Raw genomic sequence first — 20,355 nt, 5'->3', positions numbered from 1 at the left:
ATTACTTAGTAACGCGTTACTGTAATTTGATTACGTTTTTAGTAACGGAGTAATCTAACGTGTTATAATTTCCAAAATATTTATTAGAGTATAGTTACAAGCCGACATCTCTATACGTTACTGCTGCGTTACATTGCTGACAGAATGCAGTGTTTTATAATCTAGAGATTGTAAAAAAGATGTAGCACACGCACTGTCCAGTCCAGTGCCAGTGGATTAGAGACCTGCACCCGCGAGACCCGACGAAACAGAGCGTAGCGCGGGACAAGATGGGCGAGTGCTGGTGCGGGCGGGTAGACACTCGTGTGTGTGCGGGATGCGGGAGAATAAAATGATTCACGGGACTCCCGCAAAATAGAAATATCTAAACATAAAATATCTAAAACAAATAAATTGTTATTCATCTATTGCACAAAAGCAACATGAACTAATATAAAATATAAACGATTAACAGGCGCAAGCGTATGCAGAGTTTCTATTTAGGCTATAACACGTGTTTGCAGCGTTGAGCAATGCAGTGCTGGAATTTGCGTGCTCACGAATCCTCTCATTGTAACACACGAATTGTAGACATTATGAAAGATTCATTATGCATACTGCTGGCATTCTGCCATGCCAAACCATGCACACAGCAGCCGCTTGCTTTAGTTAAAAATAGCAGTGTTCTGTGAATGATGATGCTTTAATAACAAATATTTATCAGGAGCGTGTATGCTGGGATTTCATAAATTTCACGGAGAAAAAAAGTAACGTAACTAGTAATGTAACTAATTAGTAATTACTTTTGAAATAACGTAATCAGAACAGTAACGTTATTACCTTCAAAAGGAGTAATCAGTAATTTGATTACATTTTCAGAGTAACTTGCCCAACACTGGTCATACATAACTCCTATTTATGTAATGAACACACACTCTTTTTTTCAACAAAATAGTTGACTTTTGCATACCTTACCTTTAAAAATATGAAAATATGTATTCAAAGGGCATGCTAGTTTTCTTGTTGAAAGTCCTACAAAATCCTGTAGTTGCGTGATTACTTAATTGTCTCGTTATTTGTCTTTTTTTCTGGTGTTTTCAGCTGGTAACAAGAACAAAGAAGATCTTTGTTGGAGGACTGTCTGTCAACACCACCATCGAAGATGTGAAACAGTATTTCGATCAGTTTGGAAAGGTGAGTTCAAGGGCCGTATTCTACACCAGTGTGTCATTTCTTTCATCATTTCTTTTAGTTTTCATTACCACACTGAGAAGGCAACTCAGAAATTGCTAGTAAATTTCACAAGCAATTTTCACAATTGTGAAGCACTTTGGACAACTTAGTTGCTATTAAATGTGCTATATAAATAAAATTGAAGTTGAATTCACATGCAAGTAACACATTGACATTTTGACGTAAAAAAAATTATTTTCTTGTAAAACGTGCCTCTCTCTGATCCTCAGATTTAAAAAGTCCGTTTTTGCTACTGTACCTTTTAAACTTACATATGACAGTCATAACTTTGGTGAAAAGGCCAGGTCCAGTCTAGTTTCTGAATACCGAATAGGTCTTATTTAAATATGGGCGGTCATATGTTAATGAGCTGTGTTAAAGAGTTGTGACATCAGTGGCATCTTAGTTTATATACTGTAAATATTCTACATAATACAACTTTTTAAAGAACCAGAAAAATACAGTTTGTCCCCCGTAGTGTCACCCAACAATGTGCTCTTGATGTTGGTGTGTTATTTGACATTTTCAATTACGAAAAGGTCACGTAAATTTGTCTGTGTGTTTTGATGCACACGTGATATCTCTTTTATTCTCCGTCGGTCTCCACTTGTTCCGTTTGTTACTGTCATATTCGGTGTCGGCGGTAAAGAATTGGTGTCCCAGTTGGAGATGGAGTCCTTGTTTAGCTGCTTTTTCTTTCATGAGAGAGCGGCTTGCTGAGTTGAATAGTAGACAACAGGGACTAAAGAAAGAGAAGAGCGTATGAGATGAGTGAGGGAGGCCGTGTCGCCTCCTGTGGGTTGAGGGCACGAGAGAAGGGGACGGCCTTGAAAAAGAGGAGAAAGATTAAGACGCGCAGTACAAAGGGAAGTTTTAAATGTGGCCGTCCTATTAATTTGTTCTAAACTAACCAGAACTATTAGAACTACAAGTAAAAAAGAACCATAAATAGACACAAAACCACTGGTCGGGACCGTTTCCTGTAAAATGTTTATGGATGATTTTTTTAAATTAAAAAATGCAGTAAAAACAGTAAAATTGTGAATTATTATTACAGTTTTAAATAGCTGTTTTCTATTTGAATATATTTAAAAATGTAGTTTATTTCTGTGGTGAAAAGCTGAATTTTCAGCATCATTCCTCCGTCTTCAGTGTCACACGATCCTTCAGAAATCATTCTAATATTCTGATTTGCTGATCAAGACACATTTCTTATTACTGTTATTAATGTTGAAAACAGTCATGCCGCTTCATATTTTTGTGCTGTGATACATTCCTTCGGGATTCTGATGAATAGAAAGTTATTGAATAGAAATCTTTTATAACATTAAAAATGTTTTTGCTGTCACTTTTAATAAAAGTATTAATTTATTTCTTTCTTTCCAAAAAAAAAAAATTATAATAATTTACCGACCCCAAACTTTCAAACAGTACAAATACAGAATGGAATATATATATATTTCTGTTTATTATTATTCTTATATAGTTTATTAAATTTAGTATATATATATATGAAGAGTTCATTTGCAAAAACAGATAACTCAGTTTTTAACAATTTTCAAAAATCGTGTTTTTTCATTGTGCATTCCAATTAATCTCAATCAAACTGCAGTTAAGTTATTTTGATTAGGTAAAAAATAACTAAATATAGCTAAAAAAAGCTAACTTTATAACAAAAAAAAAAAAATACAGCTAACTAACACAATAAAAAAAACATGATTTTTGAAATATATAATAAATAATAAATAAATAAATAAGTACATAGATACATACATAGTTCAACTTATATATATATATTTTTTTTATTATTTTAAATTGTAGTATTTTACAATAAAATTACAGTAAATTACTGTTTTAACTGCATTTTGATCAAATAAATACAGCCCTGGTGTGCATAAGAGACTTTTAATGTTTCAAAAACATTTAAAAATCTTACTGATCCCTGAATTTTGAATGCTAGACTTTTGTAAATAGGCACAGTTTTCTTTCATATTGCTTTTAACTCATTCACCTATTGCGTTAAAGTTTTGTAAAACATATTCTATGAAAGTTTTTCATGTTGTAATGTCTGTTTTGACTTTAAAACACAAATATCCATTTGAGGGTTTATCAAGACCACGATTCGATCAAGACGCGAGGTAATGTTTAGTTGAAACATGCTTGGAAGACACTTCAAGTAGCTCCTCTCTACAGAATCACTCTTATATGAAGTGTGAAGGTAGGAAGGAGGGAATGGTGTGAAGGTGCTGCTGGTAAAGGGGGAGGGTCTCGGAATCTTAACTAATCTGATGCAACAGCTGCTGCCCCCCCACCCTCTCAAGCTTGTTTCCACGGTGACCTGCTGGGCCTATTGTCTCCGCACACATCTCAATGTGACACCGGGTGCATGTGGCCTCTTTTTTTCAAATATGTAAATGCACGTGTGGATTCAGCGGTGCACACACTCACAAACACTCGTGCACCTGTTGGCCTGCTGGATAGACTTTATAAGGCACTGATCAAAGTTTAAAGACAACATGAAATCCTTATTCCTATTTATACTTAAAATGTTTGGAAAAATTAACCACCAATAAAAGCTCACCAAGGCTAAATTTATTTGATAAAAAATATAGTAAAAACAGTAATATTTAAAATAAATGTAAAATAAATAATATACAATTCTCTCTTTATATATATTACAGTAAAAATAGTAATATTTAAAATAAATGTAGAATAAATATATATATATGTATAAATATAATATGAAATATGTATATACATTTTATAACATTTACTTTATATTTATTTTAAATGTTGCTGTTTTTACTGTCTATATGTCTTTTACTATCTATCTATCTGTCTATCTATCTATCTATCTATCTATCTATCTATCTATCTATCTATCTATCTATCTATCTATCTATCTCTCTCTATATATATATATATATATAAAATAACAATTATATGAGTATATTAAAAAATGTAATTTGTTCCTGTGGTTTAAAACTGAATTTTTATCATTATTACTCCACTTTTCATTGTCACATGACCCTTCAGGAATCAACCAATTATGGTCAATAATTATTGTTATTATTAATAGTATTATTAGCAGTAGTATTAATATTAAAATATATTTTACAATATACAGTTTTTTTTTACTGTATTTTGATTAAATAATGCAGTTTTGCAGTCTTCACTGTGATATGATCCTTAAGAAATCATTCTAATATGCTGATTTTGTGATAAATTATTATTGGTGCTGAAAAATTAATAATGGTATTAATAATAATATTCTTATTCTTATTATTATCAATGTTGTAACAGTTTTTGCCTCTTAATATTTTGTCGAAACATTTTTTTCAGGATTCTTAGATTAATAGAAAGTTCAAAAGAACAGCATTTGTAATAATTTTATTTTTCAATAATTAGATTTATTTTTTACATTATAAGCTGTCACATTGGATCAATTTAATGCATTTAAATTGTTATTAAATTAAATTGGTATTAAATAATTGGTATTATTTTAACCCTATTATCCCTAACTGTTTTCAACATTGATAATAACCCGAAATGTTTCTCGAGCAGCAAATCAGCATATTAGAATGATTTCTGAAGGATCGTGTGACACTGAAGACTGGAGTAATGATGCTGAAAATTAACAAAATATCCCATAGACAGAAGTGAAATGTGTTGCAAATGCCATTTTGGGCGTTCAAGCACAGAGGAACGTTTGTGAAAGCGTTTTAGACAAAGTTAGGAGATTTTTTTCTTCGTTTAATCTCTGAAAAAGCGTTTCCTCCACACTCCTCTCACTCAGCGGTTGGATCGATATCAAAAATCAGTGCACACATGCACTGGCATATCTCTTCGCAGTGTTCGGTGGGAGAAGCTCTTGTTGCTGTGAACACAATCTGGCCGTCCGAGCCTGTCCGGGAAAACTCACTGCCCTCCATTGTCCTGATCTGTTAGGCACAATCCAAAATAGTTGGAATATGATCAGCCCCACAAAAGCGAAGTACAGTGAGAGTCCAAGCGCTCTGACCCACAACAATGGATATAATGAAACATCGAGAGGGAGAGGGCCGGTGGAACGGACAGACTGGAAAAGTTAGTCTCCATGAGAGCTGTCGATTAGAGAGCTTCACTGGAGCTTTTGTCCGCTGGCCTGTTTAAAAGGAGAGCGAGAGATGAGGAAAGCATAAAAATCTAGTTTTATCTGGAGATCTTACCTTCTTCTTGTTTACTAAAACAGAAACGGGACACTTGCCGCTGCATCCCTGAGTGGTTTTTGGAAGGGACAGAGAGAGTGTGTTTGGTTTCTGAGATGATTATAGACTAAATAACTCAGTTTATTCTGTCTGATCATCTATGACAGTTGTCTGTTTTAATTTGTCTCGAAGGTGTTTCTCGATTTGATGTGTAAAATGATTTTAGGCTGTGTTTTAGCTGTCATCTTTCAAGCATTGCCTTCTTAAACTTTTATTTTTTACTATTCACTTCCTTCCTTCATCTATTTAGTTAGTTAGTTCAAAAGAACAGCATTTATTTGAAATAGAAATCTTTTGTAACATTATAAATGTCTTTACTGGCACTTTTGATCATTTTAATGCATTCGTGGTGAATAAAAGTATTAATTTCTTAATAAATAAACAAACAAACAAACATTCAAATGGCACAAATACAAAATGAAACAATATAAAAAATTATGTTTTGTATGTTTTATTTCATTATAATTATTATTTTTTATAGTTTATTATATTTAGTAAATATTCTCTTTATCGCCATCTATTTATATTTGTTATTTATTTAAAAAATTTTTGACATGGTTTGTTATGTATGTATTTATTTATTTTAATGTTATTATTTAAATTGTTATTAATATTATTTTATTATTTACATTTTTAAATTTATTTATTTCAATTTTACAATTTTTTTCATGCATTCTGTGTGGGGATGCTATATCTTTGACCATATCTTCCTACATAGTTTGTTTATTTGTTTGTTTTCTAAATTATGATTTTGCAATCTGATAATATCAGGGTTTTTTTTATTCAGATAGTATTTTTTACATGCCAGTGCCTGTGTAAAACTCACAAGCATGATGCTAGTGTGTAGTGGGTGGTTGCTATGCAGTTGCTAGGGTTTTCTAGTTTGTTGCCAGGGCATTTCTAGGGTGTTCTGGGTTCTTTCTTACTAGTCCAGATGTATAGAATCTCTATGAAGATGTTCTGTTCTCTAGATGAGGCTCGAGGAATTTTTATCGTCTGCCAGGTACATCCTATTGCTTAGGAAATTTTACACACACCTCTCCCTAAGAATCTGAGGTTTCATTCATGTTCATAGAACAAACAGTAAACAATTATTTATGTCCTTTTAATTTTAATTTAGTTAAAATTTTAAATTTAAATTTAAATGATCCAAAAATTCAGTATTAGTTCATCCCTAATTCTGTTTTCAGAATGGTTAATAGGTAACTAGAGCAAGTTTTTCATCTCTTTCACTTATTTTTTCATTGTTTGTAACAAAACACAATAATTTTAATTTAGTTAAAATTTTAAATTTAAATTTAAATGATCCAAAAATTAGGCTAATGAACTGTTTTCAGAATGGTTAATAGGTAACTAGAGCAAGTTTTTCATCTCTTTCACTTATTTTTTCATTGTTTGTAACAAAACACAAGCATCACACTGGTCATTTATCATATTAGACCAGATCATGCTAATGCTCACAGCAGCTGTCGGCCCCGCTGTCTTCTCCTGACTTTGCAGTGCCATTGGATTTGGAAGATGGGGAGGGTGTGTGTGTGTGTGTGTGTGATTGACTCAATGAAGGTTTGAATAGGAGGGGGGCAGAAGAGGGTTATAGTTAAATGTCAGAGTCTAAGAGTGTGTGTTTGACAGCGGCTCATCCGGGCTAAGAGTGTTTGACCTTTCCCATGGTCATTTAACCAGGTGGCACTGAAAAGCGCTAGCCGGCCACGTGACCCTGGAGCGCTTCGACTGGTGCCGTCCTGCCGACAGCTCTCTCGCAGACAGAAGTGACAGTATAATCCTGAAGAGAAGGCCATCGCTCGCTGAATAATGAGGCCTCGGGTCTGGAGAAGAGACGGTTAACAGTTGCTTCACAATGCTCGTATTACAGGTTGTGTTGAGTTTCATCAAACGGTTGAAAGCGGACAGAACGGCGAACAGATTCACACGCTCATTATCAGCACGCTGTTGCTCTGTGGTGAGCAAAAGCAAAGATTTGACCACAGTTAAAGTGAGTGTGGTGTTAGGCAAAGATGCAAAGATGTCGATACTGAATAAAAAATTTGAATAATATTAGTATTAGTAGTATTAGTAGACATTTACTCTTTATCTCCCTTTATGAAGTATATATATATATATTTAAATTATTTGTTATTATTTATTTATTTAAATTTTTCTTATTTATATTTTTATTAATATTATTTTATTATTAAAATGTTTAATTATTTTATTAATGAATTAATATCCATTTTTGACAGCTATATATATATATACACACACACATACATACACACATTTATTATTTACATATATTGTTGTAAATACATACATATAATATTATATTATAACACATATAATATTATAAATGTTTTTTTTATCATATATAAATATTTATTTATTATATCATTAAATTTAATTAATTACATTTTAGATAGATAGATAGATTAATATTTTCGGCTTCCATTACACCTGAGCAGTGCCACAGGCTGATTGTCTCCATGCCACGCCGCACTGATGCAGTAATTCATGCAAAAGGAGCCCCTACCAAGTATTGAGTACATGTACAGTAAATGAACATACTTTCCAGAAGGCCAACAATTCACTAAAAATGTTTTTTTATTGGTCTTATGAAGTATTTTAATTTGTTGAGATAGTGAATTGGTGGGGTTTTGTGAAATGTGAGTCAAAATCATCCCAATTAAAAGAACCAAAGACTTAAACTACTTCAGTCTGTGTGCATAGAATTTATTTAATACACGAGTTTCACAATTTGAGTTGAATTACTGAAATAAATGAACTTTTCCACGACATTCTAATACTCTTTATTGAGATGCACCTGTATATATATTTATATATATAATTACATTATTAAAATCAATTAATTTCAACTGTAATTAAAATTCTATAATTATAATTCTATAATTCTATAATTAAAATTAAAATAGATAACAATCATAACTAGTTTAAGTATGGGCAAATAGTAATAGTGAGTGATGCTTGCCACTAATAAACAATTCTTTCACAAAGTAATAATATTGTTCATTAGCCTAACTGTAGGCAGTTTATGGGTTGCCAAGCAACATTATGATCAAAGATTATGCTGTAAACAAATTGTAGCAGCAGTGTATAATTTAATGAATGTGCGGTCCGGTCACAGATGAGCTATTTTGTAATGGATTTAAATATGACCCATCCAAACACATTTTTGATTGATTCTGTGAACAGCAGATGATATTATGTGTAATCAAGCGTTAGATGGTATGTCTTTAAAATAATTTGTGCCTGTTGATGGGTAGAATTTTTATAAAAAGTTAGGACAGATTAAATAAGTTTATAGCTTTAGCAGATTTCTCCTCTGTTGTAATATTTTCAGCCTGATCTTTGCTTCATCACTGAACACATATTGGTGTCTCTCTGTGGAAGTTGATTTGTCCAGTACTATTCGTTGCAGCCATTATCCAGCTCCTCGTCTCTCTCTCTCTGTTCTGTTCATGAAAGGAGAAGCGAGGGAGGGGGTCAATTCTTCTAATTGAAATTCTTTGCAGAGTCTCCATGGGAATAGTAAACTTTGGAGAGGGTTTGAAGAGAAAGGGGGAACAGGACAGAGAGAGTTATTGAAAAGATTTCCCCCCACAAACTCTGAGGTGGGAGGGATCGGAATGAGAGATGTTCGTGGACATGGACGTCCGTTTAATGAGAGAGAGGGATATGTGTTTGCACCTCCGTTTTTTATTTCTGGGCTGGTTTCTCTGTTGTATTCTCCACAAACTATTTCCAGGGTTATTACATTCATGGAAAACCTATCGAAATGTCAGGGAATTTGAAGAAAAAGTAAGTTTTATAGTAAAAATAAATGTTCCTGGTTATGCTTTCCTCTAAAATATTTTATTTGTTTGAATTGCTTTTTGTTTGTGCAATATGTAAAATAATTTAAAAGAATTTTTATAAAAAGTTAGGACAGATTAAATAAGTTTATAGCTTTAGCAGATTTCTCCTCTGTTGTAATATTTTCAGCCTGATCTTTGCTTCATCACTGAACACATATTGGTGTCTCTCTGTGGAAGTTGATTTGTCCAGTACTATTCGTTGCAGCCATTATCCAGCTCCTCGTCTCTCTCTCTCTGTTCTGTTCATGAAAGGAGAAGCGAGGGAGGGGGTCAATTCTTCTAATTGAAATTCTTTGCAGAGTCTCCATGGGAATAGTAAACTTTGGAGAGGGTTTGAAGAGAAAGGGGGAACAGGACAGAGAGAGTTATTGAAAAGATTTCCCCCCACAAACTCTGAGGTGGGAGGGATCGGAATGAGAGATGTTCGTGGACATGGACGTCCGTTTAATGAGAGAGAGGGATATGTGTTTGCACCTCCGTTTTTTATTTCTGGGCTGGTTTCTCTGTTGTATTCTCCACAAACTATTTCCAGGGTTATTACATTCATGGAAAACCTATCGAAATGTCAGGGAATTTGAAGAAAAAGTAAGTTTTATAGTAAAAATAAATGTTCCTGGTTATGCTTTCCTCTAAAATATTTTATTTGTTTGAATTGCTTTTTGTTTGTGCAATATGTAAAATAATTTAAAAATATATATATATTTCGTTTATTTAGTTTGAATTGTTTATTGTGTGTGAACCACTAAAAAAATATTTTTAAATCCTCATCATGTAATCACACACAACAGGATATCAGAAAACGTTAAGATCTGGAAACGTTGTGGAAATTTTTATAGTCAATATAAAATAGTCTTTGCTCTAAAATATTTCATCAGCTTGATTTATTTCTCGTGTGTGAATTTCTATATATATATATATTAAGTTCCTATCACATAATCACGTACAACAGGATATTAGTTAACTTTAAGATCTTGAAAAATAATGGTAATCGTGAAAATTTGTACTTTGCTCTAAAACATTTTATCAGCTTGAAATGCTTCCTGTGTGTAAATCACTGTACATTTGTTGTTGTTATTATTACACAACAGCATAGAATATTAAGAGTCATTAAAGTTTTTGAAGTAAAAAAACTAATTGGTCCAGGTATATTTCACTCTAAAGTATTTTATCAGCTTCAGTTGCTTCTTGTGTGTGAATCACTGTAAAATTATTATTATTATTATTATTTTTAAATCCTCATCATGTAATCACACACAACAGGATATCAGGGAATTTTAAGATCTGGAAAAGTTGTGGACATTTTTATAGTCAATATAAAATTGTCTAGTTATACTTTGCTCTAAAACATTTCATCAGCTTGATTTATTTCTCGTGTGTGAATTTCTATATATATATTTTAAAAGTTCCTATCATATAATCACGTACAACAGGATATTAGTTCATTTTAAGATCTGGAAAAAGAATGGAAATTTCTATGGTGAAAAATTTTACTTTGCTCTAAAATATTTTATCAGCTTGAAATGCTTCCTGTGTGTAAATCACTGTACATTTGTTGTTGTTATTATTACACAACAGAATATCATAGAATATTAAGAGTCATTAAAGTTTTTGAAGTAAAAAAACAAATTGGTCTAGGTATATTTCACTCTAAAGTATTTTATCAGCTTCAATTGCTTCTTGTGTGTGAATGACTGTAAAATTATTATTATTATTATTATTATTATTTTTAATTCCTCATCATGTAATCACACACAACAGGATATCAGGGAATTTTAAGATCTGGAAAAGTTTTTATAGTCAATATAAAATTGTCTAGTTATACTTTGCTCTAAAATATTTCATCAGCTTGATTTATTTCTTGTGTGTGAATTTCTATAAAATTTGTTAAAAAAAAAAAATTCTTATTATATAATCATGTACAACAGACCTGGAAAAGTCATGGAAATTTTTAGTCAATAATCATTTCTAGTTATATTCCACTCTAAAATATTGATATATAAAATCTTTCAGTTTTTTTTTCAATTTCTATAATCATTATAAATTTGTCTAGTTCAGGTTTCTCTGATTTTTTTTTTTTCAGAATTATATGATTAACAAAGTTCTAAAGAACTTATATTAATTATTTTGAACTTTCTGTTAATCAAATAATTCTGAAAAAAATCAAAGTAACCTGGATAGATAGATAGATAGATAGATAGATAGATAGATAGATAGATAGATAGATAGATAGATAGATAGATAGATAGAATTTATTGGATATTCTGTACAAAAAAACAGGCAAAAACTAATGCACAAAAACATCTGTTCAGTCATTATGTCAATATTTTACATCAATATTTGTAGTCGTAAGCACACTCTGAATTTCACTGAAGCACGCAATATATATATATATATATATATATATATATATATATATATCCCTGTAAAATTCTATATAATCACAGAAATCATGGAAATTTCGTTTCCTTCAGCATTAAAAATGTATGTGAAAATAAATCAAGCGTTTAAATTAAGCACGATTACGCTTTTTGAAGTTCCAGAAAGAACTTTTATTTCTATCTTTTAACTTGCCATTTGATGGGTCTTAAAGCAAAACCAGTTGTGATCTTATGAAACATCAAGAACAAAGAAAGTTGTTTGCTGAAGCTGAGGTGCTTCAAAGTGTTCACAGCCATCGCTTTCTCTTCTTTTATTTCAGCTCCTTTCTCTCGCTTCCATCCATATTGTCTTTCTTCTCTTTCTCTCATCCATCTCTCTCTCTCTGTTCCCCCTCCCCGCTCGGCCCCTCCATCTGCTGCCCCTCTCTGTTTCTCCAGAGCCTCACAATAGAGCCTCATGCTGGGTAATGGCTTAGTGTCTCATCCCTCTCTTTTGTGTGTGTGTGTGTTTTGTCTGCAGGTTGATGACGCGATGCTAATGTTTGACAAAACCACCAACAGGCACCGAGGTAAGGCGGCATTCGGGCGCGCACACATGCAAATACACACGCTCGCATTCAAAGCCTCGTTGAGTCATATAATTATACAACAGCAGTCAAGTGTCTACATGCTTCTGCAGTCATTCAGGAGCTGATGCTAGTCTCGTCTCGTCTCTTCTTGAACTTGAGGAATATTTTACTGCTCAAACGTTGCTCATTCATAACTCAGGAGACGTAAGCTTTAGTATCAACTTCGTCTCAGATGCTTCTCCTGAAACACTTGAAGAACTGAAAAAAAATCCATGTATAATATAAAATAAATAAAAGATGGAAACAATTCCCTTACTAAAGTCAAATTTAATTGCTGAAAGATTGTTTCTTTCATAACTCATAGGTTAGGAGGATTAATGGGGTTATATTTCCTTTATATTTTAATATCAGCTTTGCCTCAGATGCAGGAATATTTTATTGCACAAAAGTTGCACATTCATATTGGCATTCTCATTTATTTATACTTATGCTTCAGTATCAATTTTGTCTCAAATGTATGATATAAAAGATATAAACTAATATATAAAAGATGGATTAAATTCTTTAAAGTCAAATTTAATTTCTCAAAGGTTTCTCTTTCATAGCTCATAGTTAAATAGACAATGCAGTTATATTTCAATATCAACGTTGATATTTGATATCTTGACTGATCTCTAGAAATACTAGAATAAAGAGATCTTAATCATACTTGAGGAATATTTTACTGCAAAAAAGTTGCTAATTCATAACTTAGGAGAAATAATGTTCTCATTTATACTTATGCCTCAGTATCATAGTTCAGGAACCTTAATGGAGTTATATTCATTTTTTATTTATATTTTAAGTGTCAGCTTTGTCTCAGAAACCTCTCTTAATTAATGAATTAATTTATTTGTTGGAATTGATGTCTAGAAATAACTAGAATAAATCGAGGAATATTTGACTGCTCAAAAGTTCAGTATGAACTATTAACCTCACTATCTTTTCTATTTGAGAATTAAAAATAAAAGAACACATTTTCTGCTCAAAGGTTGATCGTTCATGGCTCATAGTTCAGAAGACTTAATGGAGTTATATTTCATTTAATATATATCAACTTCTCCTAAACGTGCCCTTGACACAAGTCTCAATATGTGTCTAGAAATAATATAGTAAAGAATAAGTATATATAATATAATAGTATATGTTATTTTATAGAATAGGAATATAATAGAATAACTCATTTGGGATTTCTCTTATACTTGAGGAATATTTTATAATACTTGAGTTCTCATTTATACTTCAGTTAAGCATCAACATTCATTTGGAGAAAAAAAAACAAGATCAACCAGATTTATGAAGAAAAAATAATTGCTCAAAGGTTGCTTTTTAATAACTTGATGAGATATTAGAGATCTTCTCTTCCCATCTTTTCTCTTCTCGTCAGTCTCCTCTCTATTTAGAGGCATTGCTAAAAAGTTCATGCAGGGTAATATGGGTTTGGTGCTGCTGAGCTGGTTAGTAGTTCAGAGGTTAAACCGTCATTCACTTTGGCAAGGAAAGTCTGACTGGCAGCCGGTGGGCGGAGCCTGTAGTGAGTGACAGATGAGTGGGCGGGGTCGAGTAGGACAGGTAAATGCAGCAGGTGAGGAGCTAACCTCCTGACAGAATGGACTGAATATATGAACAGATGGAAACAGAACAAAAGAGAATACAGAGAATGAGAAAGGATCGGATCGGATGCAACTGGACAAGATAAACACACTAGATTCAGTGTTTGAAAGCAATGCTATGTTTGTGATTGGTAAAGAGTGCATGTGTGTGCTTGCTCTGCAGGTTTTGGCTTTGTGACCTTTGAGAATGAAGACGTGGTGGAAAAGGTCTGCGAGATCCACTTTCACGAGATCAACAACAAGATGGTGAGAGTGTGTCCTGCTATGAAACACTGTCTGTATGTGTGTGTGTGTGTGTGTGTGTGTGTGTGTGTGCGTGTGTGACTGCGTGTTTAAAACACCTTTTTAATATGTTCATGATATGTCTCAAATGTTTCTCCTAAAATTCATTTGGAGAATGTCACACAAACTATCTATCTATCTATCTATCTATCTATCTATCTATCTATCTATCTATCTATCTATCTATCTATCTATCTATCTATCTATCTATCTATCTATCTATCATCTATCTATCTATCTATCTATCTATCTATCTATCTATCTGTCGTTCTATCTATCTATCTATCTATCTATCTATCTATCTATCTATCTATCTATCTATCTATCTATCTATCTATCTATCTATCTATCTATCTATCTATCTATCTGTACGTCTATATATAGATGTAAAATAATTTAAAGTAAATAAAAGTTTGAAATTTGGAAATTTAAATTACTAGGTTATCCAAAAATATGCATTATATATCAAATTCATTATGGCAATGTTACATGTACATAAAGTATTTAAATCACTGGATTATCAAAACAATATGCATTCTCTTACTAAAGGAAGTTTTAATTGCTCAAAAATGACTCTTTTATATAATTATATTTCAAGTTTCAACTTTGTCGCAGATGCTTGACAAAATACTTGATTGGTGTCTAGAAATTACTACAATAACTTGATGAGATATTAAAGAGATTTCATTTGTGATTTCTCTTGTTTCTTTACTTGAGGAATATTTTACTGCTCAAATGTCGCTGATTCAGACCTCCATGGACCTTATTGAGTTTCTCAGTTCTTAGTCATTTAAAGTGTCAACTTTGTCTCAAATGTCAAATTAATTTGAAGAAATAAAAAGTGAAGAAAAAAGATCCATAAAAAGCAAAAACAATCTGGGCTCAAAAGTTCCTCATTCATAACTCAGGATAATATAATTGACTTTTCATTTGTACTTATTCTTCAATATCACCTTCATCTCAGATGTTTCTTCTAAAACTCTTTTCAAGAATTAGAAATAAAATAAAAGATGGAATAAATTCTCTAATGGAAAATGGAATTGTATTTCATTTAAATTTCAATGTCGATTTTGTCTCAGATGCTTCTCCTAATTTTTTGTTTAAACAAATCTCGAAAAGTGTCTAGAATTAACTAGAATAACTTGATATTAAAGAGAACTCGTTTATGATTTTGAAGGTGGAGTGCAAAAAGGCGCAGCCGAAGGAAGTGATGTCACCGACGGGTACGGCGCGAGGCCGCTCCAGGGTGATGCCCTACGGCATGGACGCCTTCATGCTGGGTATCGGCATGCTGGGTGAGTAAGAAGGAACACACACACACACACACACACACACACACACACACATATATATATAAAAACATTTCATTTATTTACTAAAATGTGGCGATGCATAGTTTTAATTGATGCATGCAAACCAAAAGATTATTCATAACAAATGAATGTTCTGTCTGACATTAGTTCAGAAACAGCTTCACATTATTAAACAAAACACACAAAAACAGTCAAATGAACACTATAAAACCTATGGAACAGAATCTAAAGTGTGATTGGATGATCTGCGACATTGCACCCGTAAACAACTACACTTGGCTTTAATAACAAGCTCAGCTTGACTTATTAAAACTAATATCCATGCATTTGGCTCTAGCGCAGCATAGTAAAATGTTTTGCGTTGCATGATACCATCATACCGCACAGCACTAATACTAACCGTTGTGTGTTACGGCTCCATGTCTAACTAACTCCACACCTTAAGATCAGCGATCTAACCACGTCCTCCCGTTTCTCTCTCTTCCTTGTGCTTTTTGTCCCTCGTGTCCTTCTGCACCTCAATCTGTTCCTTTCCTTTCCTCCTGTGTAGCAGCTACACCCGGCTGTAAGTGCTTCACTGTGTGTGTTTCTGTGCTCATAGACATGTCTCTCCTCTGCCGCTTGAAAGCCTCCTTTCATGGTGTATGTCAGTGTGTTTGCGTAGATAGGACTACATGTGGAAAAACACTCACTGTGTGTGTGTGTGTGTGTGTTGGTTTTTTAGCTCTGAGCTTGTTTACGCTGGGTTTGTTCACAAACCGCTCTTTTGCCGTTTCTGTTCTAGAATTCCATTTAGAACGGACACCCCTTCTGACTTCCTCTCACCCCCCAGAGATCACAGGTTAGTCGCTCATCTAGCTTTACAAACAGCTCTCTGTGTGCAAACACACACACACATGAACACATAAACACACGGCTGCACACGAAACACACATGCTGCTGATTTTCCCGCAAGTTAAAGGTCTGAGAAAGAGCTGCAGTGTATCATTTCTGCAATGCAATCATGTGTTTTCAACCAGGTTTTCCTAAACTAGTCGCTGGTTGAGCCTTAAATTAACATGCAAGACTGCTTAAAGAGAGTAATGTTACAGCCAGCCTACAAAAGGTGCATATAGATTTTTCATTAAAGAAATTAATACTTTTATTCAGCAATGATGCATTTGATCAAAACTGACATTAAGGACATTTATAATGTTACAAAAGTTTTCTATTTCAAATAAGTGCTATTGATCAAAGAATCCTAAATAAACATTAGTGCGGTCAAACGATTAATCGCGATTAATCGCATCCAAAATAAAAGGTTTTGTTTACATAATATATGTGTGTATATTGTGTATATTTATTATGTATATATAAATACAAACACATGCATGTTTATATTTAAGAAAAATAGGTTATGTTTATATATGAAATATATTTTTATATAATATAAAAATAAGAATATAAATGTATATACATGTAAATATTTTCAAAATATATACTGTATGTGTATGCATTTATATATACATAATAAATATACACAGTACACACACATATTATGTAAACAATTTTTTTATTTTGTATGCGATTAATCATTTGACAGCACTAATAAAGATTTAGCACGGTTTGCACAAAAATATGAAGCAGCACAATTGTTTTCAACATTGATAATAATCAGAAATGTTTATTGAGCTGCAAATCAGCATATTAGAATGATTTCTGAAGGATAATGTGACACTGAAGACTGGAGTAATAATGATGCTGAAAATTCAGCTTTGATCAGGAATCAATTATATTTTACAATATATTTACATAGACAACAGTTCTTTTAAATTGTAATAATATTTCACATTATTACTGTTTTTACTGTATTTTTGATCAAATTAATGCAGCCTTGGTGACCATAAGAGATTTTGTTCAAAAAAATCTTACAGATTTGAATCTTTTGGACATTAGTATTTCTGTTCTGCTGTTTTCTATTCTATTCTATATTTATGGAAAATGAGTCACACAACAAACACCATAAAAAGGTGCCATGAGAAGTTTTCCAAATGTATTGCTTTTAGTGTTAAACAGGAAATATTTCCAAATCTATACCCCATGTTTCACTTTATACACTGAAGAAACGGAATATTCACAATTTGTAAATAAAAATCTTTATTCAGTTACATTTTTCTGGATCTCTGAGATTAAATCAGACTGGGTAGGTAAGGAAAAACAGCCAATATAATTTATTTTATATTTAAGTAATAAATATTAAAGTCTAGATTGAAGTGCCCCATTGAATTCCATTGAAAGTGCATTACTATTTATTTTGGGATGTACTATTACACTGTTATTTGTATTTTATTATTTGCATTTATCATTGTTTTTAAGTATAAGTGTTATTTCAGTCTTTACATCATATTGTAGTATTTATAAATATTAAAATTTTATATTAGCTTAATATTTTTTTTATTTAATTTTAAGTTTTAGTAATTTTGTTATGTGCTTTTCTCATTTTTATTAGTTTTAGTTTTAAAATATTTCTCTTTAGCTTTCTTTTTATTTTTTATTTTTGATTTTAGTACTTATTTCAGTTAGTTGCAAGGCAACATTTCAAATTTCAATTTTTTTTAAGTTTAGTTTTCATCTAATACTTTTATTTTATTTCAGTTAATGAAGATTTTCTAATAGTTTTAGTTAACAATAACAGCACTGCTAAGAACAGACCTCCTCCATTTTTTAGACTTATTTATATGCTGTAAATATTAGTTAAGTATTATTAATTTTTAATTTATATAGATTTTTTTTTCTATCTCTCTCCGTCCCGCAGCCATTCCACTGACGGCCTACGGACCAATGGCAGCGGCCGCAGCTGCAGCGATGGTCAGAGGTACGCAAGATCACATTTACTGACAGATTTTGAGATTTATTAAACTCTTTCCACTTGTAAAGCACTTTCTGAATTTTAAAACGCCTGTCCTTTACCGTAGGTTCCACCCCCTCACGTACCGCTGGCTTCCTGGGCACCAGCAGCCCTGGGCCAATGGCAGAACTGTATGCAGCAGCCAGTCAGGATTCAGGAATTAGCGGCTATATCAGTGCGGCAAGTCCCGCCCCCAGCACAGGGTTCGGACATGGACTTGGGGTAGGTTCAATCAGATATACAGACACACACACACACATTTAGAAATGTAACTTTATTGTCAAAAAGGACAAAAGTAATAAATATTAAAGTCTAGATTGAAGTGCCCCATTGAATTCCATTGAAAGTGCATTACTATTTATTTTGGGATGTACTATTACACTGTTATTTGTATTTTATTATTTGCATTTATCATTGTTTTTAAGTATAAGTGTTATTTCAGTCTTTACATCATATTGTAGTATTTATAAATATTAAAATTTTATATTAGCTTAATATTTTTTTTATTTCATTTTAAGTTTTAGTAATTTTGTTATGTGCTTTTCTCATTTTTATTAGTTTTAGTTTTAAAATATTTCTCTTTAGCTTTCTTTTTATTTTTTATTTTTGATTTTAGTACTTATTTCAGTTAGTTGCAAGGCAACATTTCAAATTTCAATTTTTTTTAAGTTTAGTTTTCATCTAATACTTTTATTTTATTTCAGTTAATGAAGATTTTCTAATAGTTTTAGTTAACAATAACAGCACTGCTAAGAACAGACCTCCTCCATTTTTTAGACTTATTTATATGCTGTAAATATTAGTTAAGTATTATTAATTTTTAATTTATATAGATTTTTTTTTCTATATCAAATAATATTTAAATTTTAGTCGAAGCTTTAGTGATTTTATGTGTTTTTTTGTATTAGGTTTTACATATATTTCTGCTTCAATTTATTTTTATTTCAGTTTTAGTTTTAGTAATTTTAGTATTTTAACTTAAACATATTTCAGTAAGCTGCCAGGACAGTATTTTAAATTTTTGCGCAAGTTTTTTAAGTTTAGGTTTTTCATCTAATACTTTTATTTTATTTCAGATTCTTTTAAATTGCAAAAAATTATTTTTTAATAGTTTTTGTTTTGGTTAACAATAATAACACTAATAAGAACATGCTGCACCAGAGATGACAACCACTGAAACAACTACACATTTTGAACACAATTTTATACAGAAAAATTGCAATGAGCAAAATGCTCATTTTTGAACCCCTCTTTTTCTCCTCCAAGGGTCCTTTGATTGCAACGGCCTTTACCAATGGCTACCACTGAGGGGCGTCCAATCAGAGTCCAGTGTGGGAGGAGAAACTCACGCACTTGTGAACCGCGAGCACCGCTGACGACGTGACATGCTTATGGGACGAACCCCATGGGCGGCTGCGGTCCCCCCTGACTCCGCTCTGGAGTTTCCACCTTTTCTTATTCTCTATTCTCTACTAACATCACTTTTCGTTTTCCTCATCCCGTATTTTCTTCCTGATGTATCCAACTCGTTTATGATATGCTGCCGTCTTTTGAAAGAAAAAAATGAAGAAAAAAAAAAAACAGTCAAAACAATATTGTTTGATTGTATGTGCGGAAACACGCAAGGAATTTCGTTTCCCCGGATTTTTATTTTGACAAGTTTTTCTGCATTTGTTATGTATTTTTGCTGACTGTGTTTTTATGTTTTTACTGTACTCATGCTGTAACGAGAAAGAGAGAAAGAGAGAGCACGAAAAAAAAAAAAAACAGGAATTGTTTGGTTTCAAACTAATCTAAACAACACAGAACAAATACGTGAGAATGAATCAAATTAACAAAAAACAAAACAAAACAAAAATTTTATATTTTGGTAGTTTTTACACAGCATTTATAATGTTATTACGAACATTCGTAAGCTAAATCGGTTATTTTTTCCGTAAAATTGT

The 20,355-nt window shown here is 32.2% G+C and overlaps 1 protein-coding gene across 1 annotated transcript in view; it reads left to right on the top strand.

The window, feature by feature from the left end:
* LOC107594565 (RNA-binding protein Musashi homolog 1-like) overlaps nucleotides 1-20,114 on the top strand; it is a 40,093-nt gene extending 19,979 nt beyond the window's left edge. The window contains exons 6-13 of the mRNA XM_016284657.1: nucleotides 1,081-1,173; nucleotides 12,227-12,275; nucleotides 14,091-14,173; nucleotides 15,387-15,504; nucleotides 15,968-16,363; nucleotides 18,317-18,376; nucleotides 18,477-18,631; nucleotides 19,676-20,114. Coding sequence (XP_016140143.1) covers nucleotides 1,081-1,173; nucleotides 12,227-12,275; nucleotides 14,091-14,173; nucleotides 15,387-15,504; nucleotides 15,968-16,363; nucleotides 18,317-18,376; nucleotides 18,477-18,631; nucleotides 19,676-19,717 — 996 coding nt within the window. The 3' untranslated portion in view covers nucleotides 19,718-20,114. The remainder of the gene's footprint in view (nucleotides 1-1,080; nucleotides 1,174-12,226; nucleotides 12,276-14,090; nucleotides 14,174-15,386; nucleotides 15,505-15,967; nucleotides 16,364-18,316; nucleotides 18,377-18,476; nucleotides 18,632-19,675) is intronic.
* Nucleotides 20,115-20,355: the final 241 nt, after the last annotated feature.

Source organism: Sinocyclocheilus grahami, unplaced genomic scaffold (assembly GCF_001515645.1).
Source record: "Sinocyclocheilus grahami isolate Dianchi unplaced genomic scaffold, SAMN03320097.WGS_v1.1 scaffold186.1, whole genome shotgun sequence".
NCBI classification, from domain to species: domain Eukaryota; kingdom Metazoa; phylum Chordata; class Actinopteri; order Cypriniformes; family Cyprinidae; genus Sinocyclocheilus; species Sinocyclocheilus grahami.
This window is presented reverse-complemented; position numbering and strand designations above follow the sequence as displayed.